Source organism: Miniopterus schreibersii (genome assembly GCF_964146895.1).
Source record: "Miniopterus schreibersii genome assembly, chromosome: 6".
Lineage (NCBI taxonomy): Eukaryota > Metazoa > Chordata > Mammalia > Chiroptera > Miniopteridae > Miniopterus > Miniopterus schreibersii.
The window spans coordinates 86,377,050-86,391,022 of record NC_138107.1 but is presented as its reverse complement, the minus strand read 5'-3'; the positions used below and the strand labels follow the sequence as shown (position 1 = coordinate 86,391,022).

At 49.1% G+C, this 13,973-nt stretch overlaps 2 protein-coding genes across 5 annotated transcripts in view; one reads left to right on the top strand and one right to left on the bottom strand.

Annotated features, from left to right (window-relative positions):
• Positions 1 to 2,700: 2,700 nt before the first annotated feature.
• Positions 2,701 to 6,711, top strand: DYNLT1 (dynein light chain Tctex-type 1; the record flags this gene model as incomplete). Of its 2 annotated transcripts, XM_081139859.1 has the most annotated exons (5): positions 2,701 to 2,829; positions 4,362 to 4,403; positions 5,372 to 5,495; positions 5,906 to 5,983; positions 6,288 to 6,711. In XM_081139859.1, the coding sequence occupies exons 1-5, from the start codon at positions 2,803 to 2,805 to the stop codon at positions 6,356 to 6,358; spliced, it is 342 nt and encodes a 113-aa protein (XP_080995985.1). In that variant the 5' UTR covers positions 2,701 to 2,802. The 2 variants fall into 2 exon arrangements, with proteins under 2 accessions (XP_080995985.1, XP_080995986.1); XM_081139860.1 differs by lacking the exon at positions 6,288 to 6,711 and having other exon boundaries at positions 2,732 to 2,829; positions 5,926 to 5,981.
• A 740-nt stretch (positions 6,712 to 7,451) lies between these two features.
• TMEM181 (transmembrane protein 181) overlaps positions 7,452 to 13,973 on the bottom strand; it is a 47,395-nt gene continuing 40,873 nt past the window's right edge. Inside the window, exons 14-17 of one of the 3 annotated variants that reach the window (XM_081139857.1) lie at positions 13,149 to 13,231; positions 11,903 to 11,992; positions 11,043 to 11,109; positions 7,452 to 10,655 (exon numbers count right to left, since the gene is read on the bottom strand). In XM_081139857.1, coding sequence (XP_080995983.1) covers positions 10,577 to 10,655; positions 11,043 to 11,109; positions 11,903 to 11,992; positions 13,149 to 13,231 — 319 coding nt within the window. In that variant the 3' untranslated portion in view covers positions 7,452 to 10,576. The remainder of the gene's footprint in view (positions 10,656 to 11,042; positions 11,110 to 11,902; positions 11,993 to 13,148; positions 13,232 to 13,973) is intronic. The other 2 variants (XM_081139856.1, XM_081139858.1) reach the window with 2 other exon arrangements.

Sequence of the window (13,973 nt, the reverse complement as noted above, 5' to 3'; positions counted from 1 at the left end):
ATCATTTAGATCAAGACGGACATGGCCTCTTTTTTTTGGTAAACCGCACTGACGTTTAGCACGCATACGGAACATGATACGAATCACAAAGTTTCCCAAAGTGAACACACTTCTATCAAGAAACTGAACTTCAACAGCACCCCCGAAGTTCTCATTGCAGAATTATATTTTATTGTATGAGTATCTAAAAACTTGATCTATTGTAGTATTGATGGGCATCTGTGTTGTTGTTTTTGACTGTTATGAATCGTGTGGCTGCAAATATTCTTATATAGTCTCGAGTGATGTGTTTCTGCTGGTTACATGCGCAGGAGTGGGATCGGTGTCATAGGTTAGGCGTAGGTTTAATGCCGGTAGATGCTGCCCACAGTTTACCTAAGTGGTTGCACTCACGGTCCTACCAGCAACAATTTCCAGTTGCTCCACATCCTGACCAACACCTCATATTATCTACCCCTCTGATTTTACCCATCCCGGGGATCTGTAGTGGTATCACATTATGGTTTTAATCCTTCCCCTGATGTTTTGTGTAGCTGAGTAATCTGGGCATCACTTTATATGCTCATTGGTCAGTTGGAGATCTATTTTGATGTTGGGTTTGTTCAAGTCTTCTGCCTGTTTTCCTATTGGGTTACCTTTCTGTTATTGATTTGTAGAAGTTCTTTATATATTGAGGACACGAGTGCTTTGTCAGATATTTATATTACAGATATTTCCTCCTACTCTGAATCCCAGAGATTTATGAGCAGCTATGAGTCTGGTGGACATTCATTTTTGGGCGATCAGGGGTGCTGGGGAATGGCAGCTGGTGGACCAAATGCCACAGTGATTTCAAATTCCTCAGCCCTACAGAGTGTACGTCCCTTGGGCAGGACACAACGCCCTATAGCTGCATCTTCCCAAGCACTACAACGGCACTGAGCCCAGGGAATTCAAGTCCTCCTCTTTACAGAAAAGTAGTTTAAAATTTTTTCTCCATAGAGACCATATCTTAGTCAACTTTGTAGCCTCTGCTCCAGCTCAAAGTCAGACACAAAGCAAGTGCTCAATGTACGTGTTTTTTAAAAAAGTGAACAAATAGTTCAGAAAGTAAAGAGGCCAATTTTTCTACTTCTGGGGCAGACAGTATGCTATATACCATGAGCATTTAATGAATGTTCTGTGTTAGTTAAAATTGGGGAGTGGTACCCAATGCATACAAGCTAAAGTCATGTAACTCTTTTAAAATTCACATTTACATGCTTTCTGTTGATTTACGTGCAGGCGGGTGAGCCCCAGTTACAGTACCACTGGGTCTCCGCCGACCAATGCGCTATTCCAGCCATTCAGGACGCTCGTTTGGATTAGGAAGCTGCCAAAAGGCTGTGGAGCAAGATTTAAGATATGTCCCAAACCTCACAATCTTTAATTGCAGATGTTTACCCGTTCACTCTGGATTTTCACGTAACTCTGAGAAACTTAGCTCCTCTAGGTCCACAGCAGAGGAGAAAACCAGATGAGAGTGAAAAGGCCCCCGTCTGGCACAGGAGCGTGGTGCTGCTGAGGGCCCAGAGCCAGGCAGGTGGGGGCGAGTGACTGAAAAGAGCACCTGAAATGGATTCTCCGGGGAAGCTGGGAAGGTCAGGCAGACAGACAAGTCAGAATGAGAATCACGCGTAGACTGAGGCACGTGCCTCAAACACTGGAACAGGTGAGGTGAAGCCAGGTAACAGGAACAGGTAACAAATTTTCATTGTGCACCTACTACGTGCTAGGCACTGACTAGTGACCAAAACGGGTTCTGCCGACACGGAAATTAGATTCTACAGGGTGGAAACAAGGGTCGCTGATGGATCCGACGTGGGCTCGGCAGCTTAATTCAGCCTAATTCCACCATGTCTCAGGGTCCTGTGGTCAGCTCTTCTTGGGGGATGGGAAGCGGGTTTTAGCAACTGGGCGTTGGAGAGGTAAGAAGCCACAGCCTGACTTCAAGGGTGTGGTAAAACCTGAAATGCGGTCCACAAAGGGAAAGACCTTGGCCTGAGTCCATGCGGACAGGTACCGACCCCAGCCCTTCTGGGGGAGCACCGCCCCAGAGGCCGGTGCAATGACTCACCTGCGCGAAGACCCCTGTAGGCAAGTCCAGCGTGCGCCTGTCCAGCGTCATTCTGGCGAAGGCAGCCAGGGCGTGTGCAGCGCTTTACAAATTTTCCGCCCAAAAATATTTTAAAAATTAACTTATATGGAAAACTTGCCTCCCCAAAGGAAGGTTTCTATCGAGCTAAGGTTTCCCAACTCTGCACCTCCAGAGGGGCTGTAACCAGTGTCTCAGCGGCCCATCAAGGGTGGAAGTCACGTCACAACCAGTGACCCGCGGCCCGGGCCCCTGACAGTCCAAGGCACCCGCGCGGCGCGGAACGCGCTGGGGGGGGGGCGGGCGGGCGGCCCCTCCGCACGGCCTCCGCGCACTCGCTTTGTTTTGTGTCTGCTTACACGCGTTTGGTGTCAGTTGCTGCGGTCTAGTCAGGTGTCAGGCTGCTCAAGAGGGTTCCCGCGGAAACCAGCGCCGGGGAGGAGACGACCCCGAGTCCCGCCCGGCGCGTCCGCCCGGCTGAGGCACGGGGGGAAGGGCGGGGCCCCAGCGCCGCGTGGGCGGGGCCTGGCGGAGGGCGGGGCCCAGCGCGCATGGGCGGGGCCTGGCGGAGGGCGGAGCCCCAGGGCCACGTGGGTGGGGCCTGGTGGGGGCGGGGCCGGGGCAGGGCCTAAGTGCGCCGGCGCGGGGCGCTGCACTCAGGGCGGCGGAGGCGACGCGCCGGAGGGAAGATGGAAGACTACCAGGCTGCGGAAGAGGTAACCGCCGGCTCGGCGACGGGGCGCCGCCGGCAGGGCCCCAGGCCGGGTGGGCGGCGGCAGCCGAGGGCGTGTGTGGGCCGCTGGGCCGCGTATGGACGAGGGCAGCGGCCGTCCCCCCGCGCAGGCTGGCGGCGCCCCGCGGTGACCCCGGCCCGGCCCGCCCGGGTGTCGTCAACCTGCGGGGGCGGGGCGACCAGGGCTCCCCGAGCGGCGCTCCCGGTGCGCCCCACACCCCGCCCCGCCTGCGCCCGCTCCCCCGGGGCGCCGGGAGTCGTGCCGCTCGCTCCTTTGAGTCACCGGCGCAGACCCTGCCCCGGGACGCGCTCCCGTCCAGGGCGGGGGACCGGCCGTGAGCGCGCCTGCTGGGCGGTGCAGCCTCTTAACGCTACTCCCGAGCGGCGTGCACGCGTGACACGCGCGCTCAGTCACACCTCCCGAGTCCCTTGGACACGGAGTTGATGCTCAGGCTGCAGAATGCACGGTGCACGGTCGGAGCGCGCGCCTTTGTCTGCCGATCGCGCCCGGTGCCTCGGCGCCGCGCTCGCGCCCCGGCGGCCTCCCGAGTTACTTCAGTGTGAGCCTGAGGCGGCCCGCGCGGGGGGCACCTCTCGGCCTCACGGAGGCGCCGGGGCGCTGCTCCTGCCGCGCGGTTAAGATGGTTTCCTTCCGGCCTCGGGGCGCTGCTGTCGTGGGGCCTGCTGCTCGCTTTCCTCTTGCTAATTGAGCCCCGTGCAGTAGGCAGCCTGTCGGAAATAAAACGACTGCAGGCAAGTTGGGTATAGTTCGATATTTTACCCTTTTTGAAATTTAGTGTGAGCAGGAATGTTTCGAGGGGGCTGAGCCTAGAGTTTGTTTGGGTGGATCTGACAGCAGGTCTCCGGGGCAGCGCCACCCGCCTGCGACCGCAGGTGGCAACTGGGCGAGGAACGTGAGGGACGCGCTGCGGGAGCCGCTGCAGGGGAGGAGCTTCCGCCTGGGACTGTTACCCGGCGGGGCGCCGGGGAGGCCCTACGCCGTGGGAACGCGGAGGGGAACGGCCACCGGAGGGAAAGGCACTTGCGAGCTCCCGGCCCTGGCTCGCCCCCGCAGCCGCGCCCGTCCTGCCCGCGCCGCAGGCGCTGGCGCGCGGTCCCGAAGCGTCCTGTCAGTTTACATCAGTTTATCCAGACACCTAGCAACTCATTAAAACTGGCATCTGTCAGCGGTCCTGGAGGCCAGTTGACATGGATGGAGAGGTTAAATTCTAACTTAAAGTCAGTCTTTTGGATCATGGCATGACTACAAAACAAAGCAAGAAACCTTTAAGTTCCACACACGTGGATTGCAGTCTCCTGCCACTCCCCGCTCTGTACCCTCACAGAGCCACCACCTTTGTAATGTTTTCCTCAGTAAAACGAACAGTCTGGTTAGATTATTTCTAAGGTCTTCATTTCTAAAGTATGTTCATGCCCTAAATTTGCATTAATCAGTGCTCCACTGGATATGCCTCTTTTAAATCCATCAAACGTAGCTCATTTTTTCCCTTACAGACTGCTTTTGTTGTTGATGAAGTGAGCAACATTGTGAAAGAGGTAAGAGGAGAAATGCCTACTTTTAAGATATTTGAGTCATGGCTTATACGAATGAAAATTATGTGTTTTAAATACTGTCTTGAAATTATTTCAACCGAGCCTGTTTTGGCATTTCAAAGAACAGTTTTTTCTTCAGAGAACAGCTAGGTAAGAACTACTCCCATATTATGTAAACTATATATTTTAAATCAGGAAATTTTACATATTAGCATTGTTATTGAATGTTACAAAGGCTTGATTCTATAACCTTTTAGCATAAAAGACTCATGGTAAACAAGTAAATGTTTTCAATGTTCAGTGAAAGAGTTGATATGAAAAATTGAACAACTTCGAGTTACGCAAGATCTGATGATTCAGTTGGCACTTGTTTTTCTTACATCCCTAAACTACCCACTTTATCATTATTGACCATGGTGTTTCCCTTAGATAATGAGACTAGGAGACAAAAATAAAACAGATATTTGTTCATTTATTTTAAGAAACGTAAGTCAAGGGGGCATGCAGGGGACTGATCTTCAAGGAGTTTACTGTAGTGGGGCAGGAAAGGCAGACATTTGTCAACCACACTGGAAAAGGTAACCTTGGATTCTCCGTGTGGTCACTGCCACAGTAGGTGGTGCCACGAGGTTGTTCAGAGCTGGACCGTGGAGTGAGTAGTAGTAGTCCCAGGCAGGGGACAGCATGCGCTATTCTCCAGGTACTAATAGCAACAGTGAACTTTAAGTCAAAATGTTTCAAAATGTTGATAGACCCTATGTAATTATGAATTCTTAAAAACAAATATAAACTTATTTAAATATGATACTGTTAAACAAAAGGTATACTTGCAAAGGAGTCCTCATGGATACAAGTGAGCTGCTATTGTATGCAAATTGTTATTTCAGCAGTCTTAGGACTATGTACTTCAGTACTAACGAAGGTGTGCGTGCCCTCTGCGGACAGCAACTCCTCTGTGCTTTGTCTTCTAGGCTATAGAAAGTGCCATCGGTGGCAACGCCTATCAGCACAGCAAAGTCAATCAGTGGACCACAAATGTCGTAGAACAAACTTTAAGCCAACTCACCAAGCTGGGAAAACCATTTAAATACATTGGTAATAGATTTTTGCTTCTCACATGTATTGGTGCTGATTCTTAAAGTACTGAGCGGAAGCGGGTCTGGTGCCAGAAGACAGTGATTGTGTCAGTGTGGTGCCCCACCTCAAAGTTCCCAGTAGAAGTGTCACTTGTGCACATTGTTTTGTTTTAGGTGATAACTGGCATCAGCTGCCTGTTTGGCTGCTGGAACAAGGGCAGGGCATGCCACAGGATTTCAGATCAGATGCTTTTAGACCTAGTGTGTAGTGAGGAAAGGGATAGGGGTGGTTTGTCAGTATCATAGGACCAGGCGATTTTCCCTGATATTTATTGTGAGCATCAACCACGTGACCAGCATACATATGGGAAAAGTGGGCATAAAGAAATTTGTGTTGCGTTCCTCTAATAAAAGTTGTTTCCATTGAAGTGACCTGTGTAATTATGCAGAAGAATGGAGCAGGGCTGCACACAGCGAGTTCTTGCTTTTGGGACAGCTCTACTGACGGTACGGTTCTCACTCACTGGGTCCCAGCGTGTTGTGGGCATTGTCCTCAGGTTGCGCAGTGTCTTCTTAGACTGCGCTGAGATCTAGGTTATCCAAATTAGTGTTTTATGAACTATGTGCTTGGGTGTTTCCTGTCTTTGAAAGCATGTTTATTAGTCACCTTCTAAAACATTTTTCTAGAAAAGGCTTGCCTACCCTCTTTATGTACGTACCACAAAGAAGTAAATACCTGAGTGTTTTGGCCTCACTGTGAGAATCAGTATGAGGTGGCCCATGTTCCTGACCCAGCGCCATCTGCCCACAGGGAGCTGCACCGTGCGCTGGGAGAACAAGACCATGTACTGCATCGTCAGCGCCTTCGGACTATCCATCTGACCTCGTCTGCCCAGGCTCCCTCCTCCTATCTCCACACTTCTTTTCCATCTTCTAACCACCAGCTGTGAATTCAGTGAACACCTTTCCCATTCTGTTTTCTGTGGCACTCTCAAAATGTAGAGAAAAACCAAATGACTGCACTGTGCTGTGATCAGCGCCCCCTCGGCCAGAGGAACTGTTCACTCGGACAGTCGGAAGCCTGGGCTGCCACTGTCTTCACTCTGAACATCTCTCTTCAAAGGTGCTAAACACTCAGATCTGCTGGTGTGAACCTTTCTCTACTCTCTGAAATTTCAAACACACTAATTTTCCATACTTTATACTTTTGTTAGAATAAATTATTCCAATTTAAAGTTTGTGTTTTTCTTTAGTCTAAATAGTATCACAAATGAATTCATATTTAGTTAGTGCTACAGCATCTATAAAACTGTAAAAAAAAAAAAAAACACCCAAAAAAAACAATGGGGAAAAAACCATGAAAGCTGCATCTTGGCTTTGTTCCTTTCCACCACAAGAATTTGCTAACGTCAGCCATGGGACCAGCACCCTGACAGCTTCACTGTGTTCTGGTGAGATTTCTTCTACCCCTGGGCAGCACACCCTTCATCCTAAAGTTTCCCTCTCAGGGCCCAGGGGGGAAGCAGGCCGGCTGACTTCTGTTCCGGTAGCTGGAGCGCTCTGATGCACACACTTGGCCCAAATCTGCAACACTACAACTTGTACACTGTGTTCTACTTTTCAGTAGCAATCACACACACAGAAATTTTTAGTACTTTAGGGCTTGCAAATGCCTTCACAATCTCTTGTTTTGTGTCTACACCACCATTATTTACAGAAACTGTGTGGAGGTTATCTGATTGACTTAAAGTCACATCCAAGTAAGTGAGGAGGTGGGTCTCAAACCCTGGTCTTACGACCTCATCTTCACGCTCACCTGCGGCCCACGATATCATGGTAATGAAGGGACTCCATGTCCACCTGCCAAAATGAAAAAATCCCTGCTCGCCTCGCAAAAGCACTCATGTCTAAATGGTCAAATTAACTACATGCAAAGAGCAAACAAATCAATATACGTAAAAAAGGATCACATACTAAAAGTTATTAACATTTACTGGAAAAGTATCAGAATGAAGCCACTCCCGAAGTTTGCCATAAACAAACATTTATTCACTTTAAATTATTACAGTGCTCACTGTGATTGGGTTTACTATGCTCACGGACACAGCTCTATCCCTTTGAGCTTAAACTTCAGTTTGTTTTACTTTACAGCGATTTACAGTCTCCTGTAAAGGCAGTTCTCAGTAGCAGAAAGTCCTGCCTCATAGTATGGTGCAATAGTTACCAGTGTACCTAAAACGTGCAGTCAAGGTAAATGACAACAGGATGTCACAGACTAAAGCAATGTCCCTTTGGCCCCTCTAAGGCAACTAGTTTCTAAAACCCTCAAAATACATACTTTAGTGTTTTAAGTCGTCTTCACAAGACATCCTTTAATCATCCCTTCTACCAGAGTCTGCGCTTCCCTGTGAAAAGGACTCCAGGAAGTAACCACGTGGCCGATGTGACAGAACTACACCTTTAGTAAATGCTTCACAAAATACTTGAGGCTGGTGACATGTGTCTTATAATCTGCCCATTTAGCAGGCTGGGTGTACATAATGTATCTGAACGTACTGCAATCTAATTCTGTACAGGAACGATCTTGAATATAGTTTATATATCCCCTTTTCTAGCTTTTCAAATGGGGCTGGAGAGAGAGAACCGCACCATGTCACTGCAGTAATGATTTAATAATAAATTAAGCAGAACTGTTACCCCCACGGATAGTGAAGCTCTCCCCAAGGAAACCAAAATGCCTATGGTCATCTGCCAGGTTGCCCTTGACTAGACCAGTATAAAAACTATCCCAAAGATGATGTTATTCAAGCCATTACCATGGAAGAACTAAAGTTAGCCCTTTGAATTTATAATTTATGTTCACAAAACTTTGATGCTCTCCAAGAAAAAAAAATTTCTTGCTACTGTCTAAAGTTTCTGGCAGACTTGTGTTTTAACCTAACACCTAGGGCACATATAGTACATGCTAACATACTTTAAGCAAATTTTACATGGAGTATGTAATATGTTGATATATATGATACACCAGGAAGAGAAATTGAAAATGCATGATTTAGTGACCATTTCCCCCTTAAATACTTTTAGTAATTTTTTTGTTTCCAGCTTAGTTCCACAAAGTAAATAAATATGCCCATGTCGTTCATTTCCTTGACTTGGCCATGACAAATCAATATATGAATATACCAGTCATCAGTTTATAATTACACTACAGGACAAAGACAAGTTTTTAACAGTTCTAAGTTGTACAACTGAATGTCTCCAACATTTACACTTACTAATAACAGCATTCCAAATTTTGGATGATTATTTGATAATGATTAAAATGTAAACTATATCACATACTAGAAGACAATCAGCACAAGTTTTCATCAATTTACATAAAATTATAGTCTTAATAAAGCTTGTAAAGTTTGGTAATAAAACTTTTTTCAACACGTCTGAGCACACGGGATCAAAAAATGCGATCACACCATTGCAAATATAAAAAACCATGTAAACTTGAATTACCCTTGCAGTAATACAGTTGTTTTTACTCAAACATTCATATTTACAGGATTTTAAAAACATATAAATGGAATCCATATTAAAGGTATGTTATCACTGATGCTTAAATTAAAAAGAAGGTATGAAGTCATGATAAGCAGTCCCTATGCAGTCCCACACATGTGACATGTCTTACAATCTGCCCATTTAGCAGGCCCCCACACATGGAGTGGAACTGTTCAGCTGTGGATGGTGATGAGAGTTAACGCACAGAAGGAAACGCAGGAACTGTTTGCAGTGTGGAACAATCACATCCTAACCTCTGCATTTTCCAAGACAGCACCATCAGGATGTCTGCCACGGCCATGTTAACAGTTCAAGAGAGACATTATAGAGCACGTCAGAGCAGAGGCAAAGGTGTCTCTACCAGAGAGCTGAGTCTGACAGCAGCAGTGGCAGGCCCCGGGCCTTCTGTGGTGCCACACTTGGCAGCTCCAGACACCTCTTTCCCACAGAGCGACTGACCTGCTTACCTGATCACCAAGTGAGACATTCCTAACAAGTTACCTTCTACCCAAAGATGCTCCTCCATAAACCATCCAAAATGCTTTACTTTCTTTCATCTAGTTTCCAAATAAGAAACTGAAAAACTTTTCGGGAGTAAAGAATCTGTAACATATCAATCATTTGTTAGCTTATTTAAAAAAAAAAATAAAGCTCTACTGAGTGTCATCAGTAGCAGAGCTACAGAAACTACTGCTTATTGGAATTTAATGGATACCCTCTTCCCCACCCAACCACAGGGACATCCATTCATGTGCATCTATGTAACGCTCACACACACACACACATGCACACACGTGTACATGCACCCTTGGAAAACCGTATGACAGCCAGACCTTTCCCACTGGAGCCACAACTTGTCAGTTATCTCACCCTTTCCTCAGAAACCTTATCAAACCCTCCTCAGAATTCTACGGCACAGTTCTGCTTTGTGGGTGAAGGGCTAGAACCTGCCCACCCACATTTCCCTCACAAGCCATTAATTCCGCATTTCCATCAATAGGAGCTGCCGGTCACCTAAAATGCTTGGTCACCCAGAGCACAGGCTGCTCAATGGGAGGGACTGCCTCAAGAGGCAGCCTTGAAATCAGGCATCCCTGGGAATTAAAGGGTCAAAAAACCGGTACGGTGGGGCAGAGGAGGAAAGGAATGTTACCTGGCAGTGGACCTTCTCCGTAAGGGCTTCCCACTGAGCTCGGCATTAGTAATTATTTTTTAAATAAGTACATAATTCTCTCTACTAAGAACAGGAGTAAGTTCCTCCCTACCACTGAAGATAAGCTATCTCATCCGAAATCTGAAAAAGAATTTGGCTGTGTGTCAGTGCCTCTCTTCCCAAATAAATGCAGCCAATCTAACAATAAATGTGGCCCAATGTTAAAATTTGTCCTCAGTTTTGGTTCTCCTTTCAAAACTATGTAAACAGATAAGGACCCAGAAATCTCTGTTTATAAGACAAGTCTGAACACAGGCAGGCATGGGGAGGGCAGGTACGAAGAGGGCAGGGCGGCCACTGCAGGACGGGCTCCGATATCCCGCTGGCGCACCCGGAGCTCAGTCGCTCTCAGACTCCTCCTTGTACTGGGCCCGAATGGCCTGGCCGTTCTGCAGGGGCATTTCTTCATAGTCACTCCTGTTATAAAAGAGACCTTTGACACTAGTCCACCTTTCACGGCTCCTCCTATTCTCCCCCACACTGACAAGAACTCATCTTGCAGCTTTCACTCTCCATTTCTATCGCCGACTGAAGGTGCCCACTCCTCACCCCCACCAGGGCCCACCATCCAGAAAGCACTGCCTTCCTGCAGTCCACTGGCTGGGGGTGTTCAGTAAAAGAAACACCATTCTATCTCAGCCTGAATGACATGGAAAACAGCCACAAAATCACATGACACTGCCAGCTAAAGGAAATGCTGTAATACCTAGAAAATCATTTCAGACTGACTGACCACCTGCTCAGCACACACACAAAGCCAGGCTGAATGCTCCCCCACGACAGCCTTCAGGAGACAGGACTTACCCATAGATGACGTCGTCGTCGGAGTCATTGAGCATGGAGAAGGCAGGGTTGTCTTTCAGCTGGGACTCTGAAAACCGACAAGAGCGTTTCGATGGTATTAGCCTGGAGAGGAGCGGGAAAGAGCTGGATTCAAACCCCAGCTTCCACCACTATTATCTGGGACCGGAACAAACCCTTCTGTGTCCTAAGCCTGTTTCTCACCTGCCCACCAGGGCAGCATCTCTGCTTGGTACCTGGGAGCCCACAAATGGAGGAGCTACCTCCCTCCCAGTCCTTCCCTTAAGTGCGCAAAGGAACAGGAAAGCAGCCAGAGAGACCTGGGTCCGCCTGCCCTGCCCCCTCTGCCCCTGGACCCACAGCAGGCCACTTTGTCTCGCTTCTTCAGCCCTAAACAGGAGAAGCTGCACCTTTATCAGAGTTGCTGTGAAGCTCAAACTTTTCATGAAGGTGCTTTGAGAACTCACAGGATATAAGTCGGGGTGATCCTGACACACTAGACCCCTGCCTAGGTTCCAGAAAGTTCTCTTCCTGTTCCTTCCCTGTGCGACAGGACTGCTTTGCTGCTCTGGGTTTTGCTTTCTGTTGAGGACTGCACACTGGGACTTTCCTCGGAGTGGCCATGGCTCCCCAACAGACTAGTTCCTGTGGCTGATGGACACAATGCTTGTGCTGAGACCTCACACACACTTTCCTCACCTTGTGCTGTAATGACACACCTGCTGTGTTCTCACTGAAACCCAGGGCTCACCACTTAAAGTGACCTCGTCTCTCTCTCAGGCACCTGGAATCATGGCCCAGCACTAATAGGAAGCCCGGAAGGTGGGTCCTGACTTCCAGATGTCTGACCCCAGGCGGCTTACCATACAGGGCAGTCTTCGATGGAGAATACACGAAGGCCAGCGTGTAGAGGTAAAAGTTCAGCAAGCCGTAGAAAGATAAGAATTCAGCTGGTGGCATCGTCAAGGGAAGCAAGCAGTCCCAGACACTCCCTGTTAGGACGGCAGTTGGCATCTGGAGTCTGGGTCTGCCTGCTGCTTCTAACCACCAGCACCCTTTCTACTGCTGACACCAAGTCCCTCGGGGCCCCTAACCCAGACCTTGGACACCACAGGATAAGCCCACAGCCAGAGGTAACAACCACCTTTCAAAATTACCCCAAGTAACAGGTTAACCATGCTCTCTGCTACCCATGGGAACCTTGGAGGCGGCAGGGCCTGACGTGACCCAGAAAGGGCAGGAAGGCCACATCCATGTGTGTGAATCAAGAACGAAATGGACCCCTGCCTGGTGTTGCTCAGTGGTTAGAGCATCGGCTCGAAGGCCAAAGGCTCCCAGGTGCAATTCTGGACAAGAGCACGTACCTCAGTTGCAGGCTTGATCCCAGCCCCAGGAGGGGTATGTGTGGGGGGCAACCAGGTGACGTACCTCTCTCACATCAGTTCCCCCCCCCCCCCGCCGTTCTCTCTGAAAAGCAATGGAAAAAATATCCTCGGGTGAGGCTTTAAAAAAAAAAAAAAGCCATGAAATGGAAACCTGGAAACACCCTCACACGAGTCCTTCTTATCCCTTTTCTAGATGACAAACCCTTTGAGAGTCTAAGAAAAGTGTGAAATTCAGTCACAGATATTTGAAAAATCATGAATTAATTTTAAGGATGCAAGAAGACCCAGAGAAAGAACCCAAGATGCACAGGGCTAACCCCAGCAGCCCCTGGAGGCCCTCACTGCCAGGGAGGGTGGAAAACACACTTAACCTGCTATGCACCCGGCCTAGGGCGCCCACACAGGAATGCAGGGAGGTCCTGAAGTTTTATGAGCCCTCCCTGGTGACAGGCTTAAACTACCCTCATTGCCACAACCCTGTGGACACTGCAGCTGGAGACCGCTGGGCCCAGTGGCCGTGGACACTGGGTCCTAGGCCTGGAGTCCACCTGGTACCGACCCGGGGACTACAGGGGGCCGGGTGAGCACACCTCTCCGCAAACAGGTGTGTGGTTCCCCCAGCAATACAGACCACGAGGAGGTAACTGCCTCCTCTTGATGCCCAGTGGCCTCACATGCTCATCACTCATCTAGAACACACTCCTGAAGCCCGAGGAAAGGATATAATTCTGGTAGTGAGTTGACAGTTCAGCTACAAAATTGTCTTGTAATACTTGTGCTCCAAACCGTAAATAAAGGATGACGATGCTGGAAAAGGAGGAAAATATGTAAAGCGCAGGAAGCTATAAGCTGTCAGTCACCTTGTTAGCAGTTACAGCCCAGTTACTATTATTCCTACCTAGAGACCTGTCCACACAGGTGCACACCCAACCTGTGCCAAGGGCTTTTGGTCTCAGATCCAGGGGCCAGCTGCTGGGACACAATCAGCTAACCCTGACATTGGCCATGTCACAGTCTCGAATGGGGGGCCTTGAGGGTCACCCTCAGTGCATGCCCCTCTTCCCCTCATGCCCTTGGTTCATGTTTTTAAGACCACCTCCTTCAGATACCAGCCCCCCTGAGGAATGTCTGCTTCTCCATAATCACATGTCCCTGGCACAGTGACTCAAGTGCCCGCCAGACAGACACCTGCTGCCAACACGTGGTGACAGAGCTTCTGGAAAGGTGAGCTCCACCACCAGGCTGTGCCCTGAACCACCCTAGCCCTCCGCCTGGTGACCTGCTTCACCTTCCTTCCCCCTGCTCCACTCTCCACATGCGGCTGACGATTGTTAACCAAAGTGTGAATCTGCTCCCTCACCTGTGGCCCATCACTGAGAATAACTGCTACCTGGCCTCCACCTCTCCTCGAGGTGGCCCACGGGGCCCACCTGACCTCATGCCCTCACCTTCTGTGATGCTGCTGTTTTTTCTATTCACCCAGGGAGCCAGCCCCATGTATTTTCAGGGCTCCTCCTTCAGGCCCCAGGGCCACTGTCACCTCAGAGAG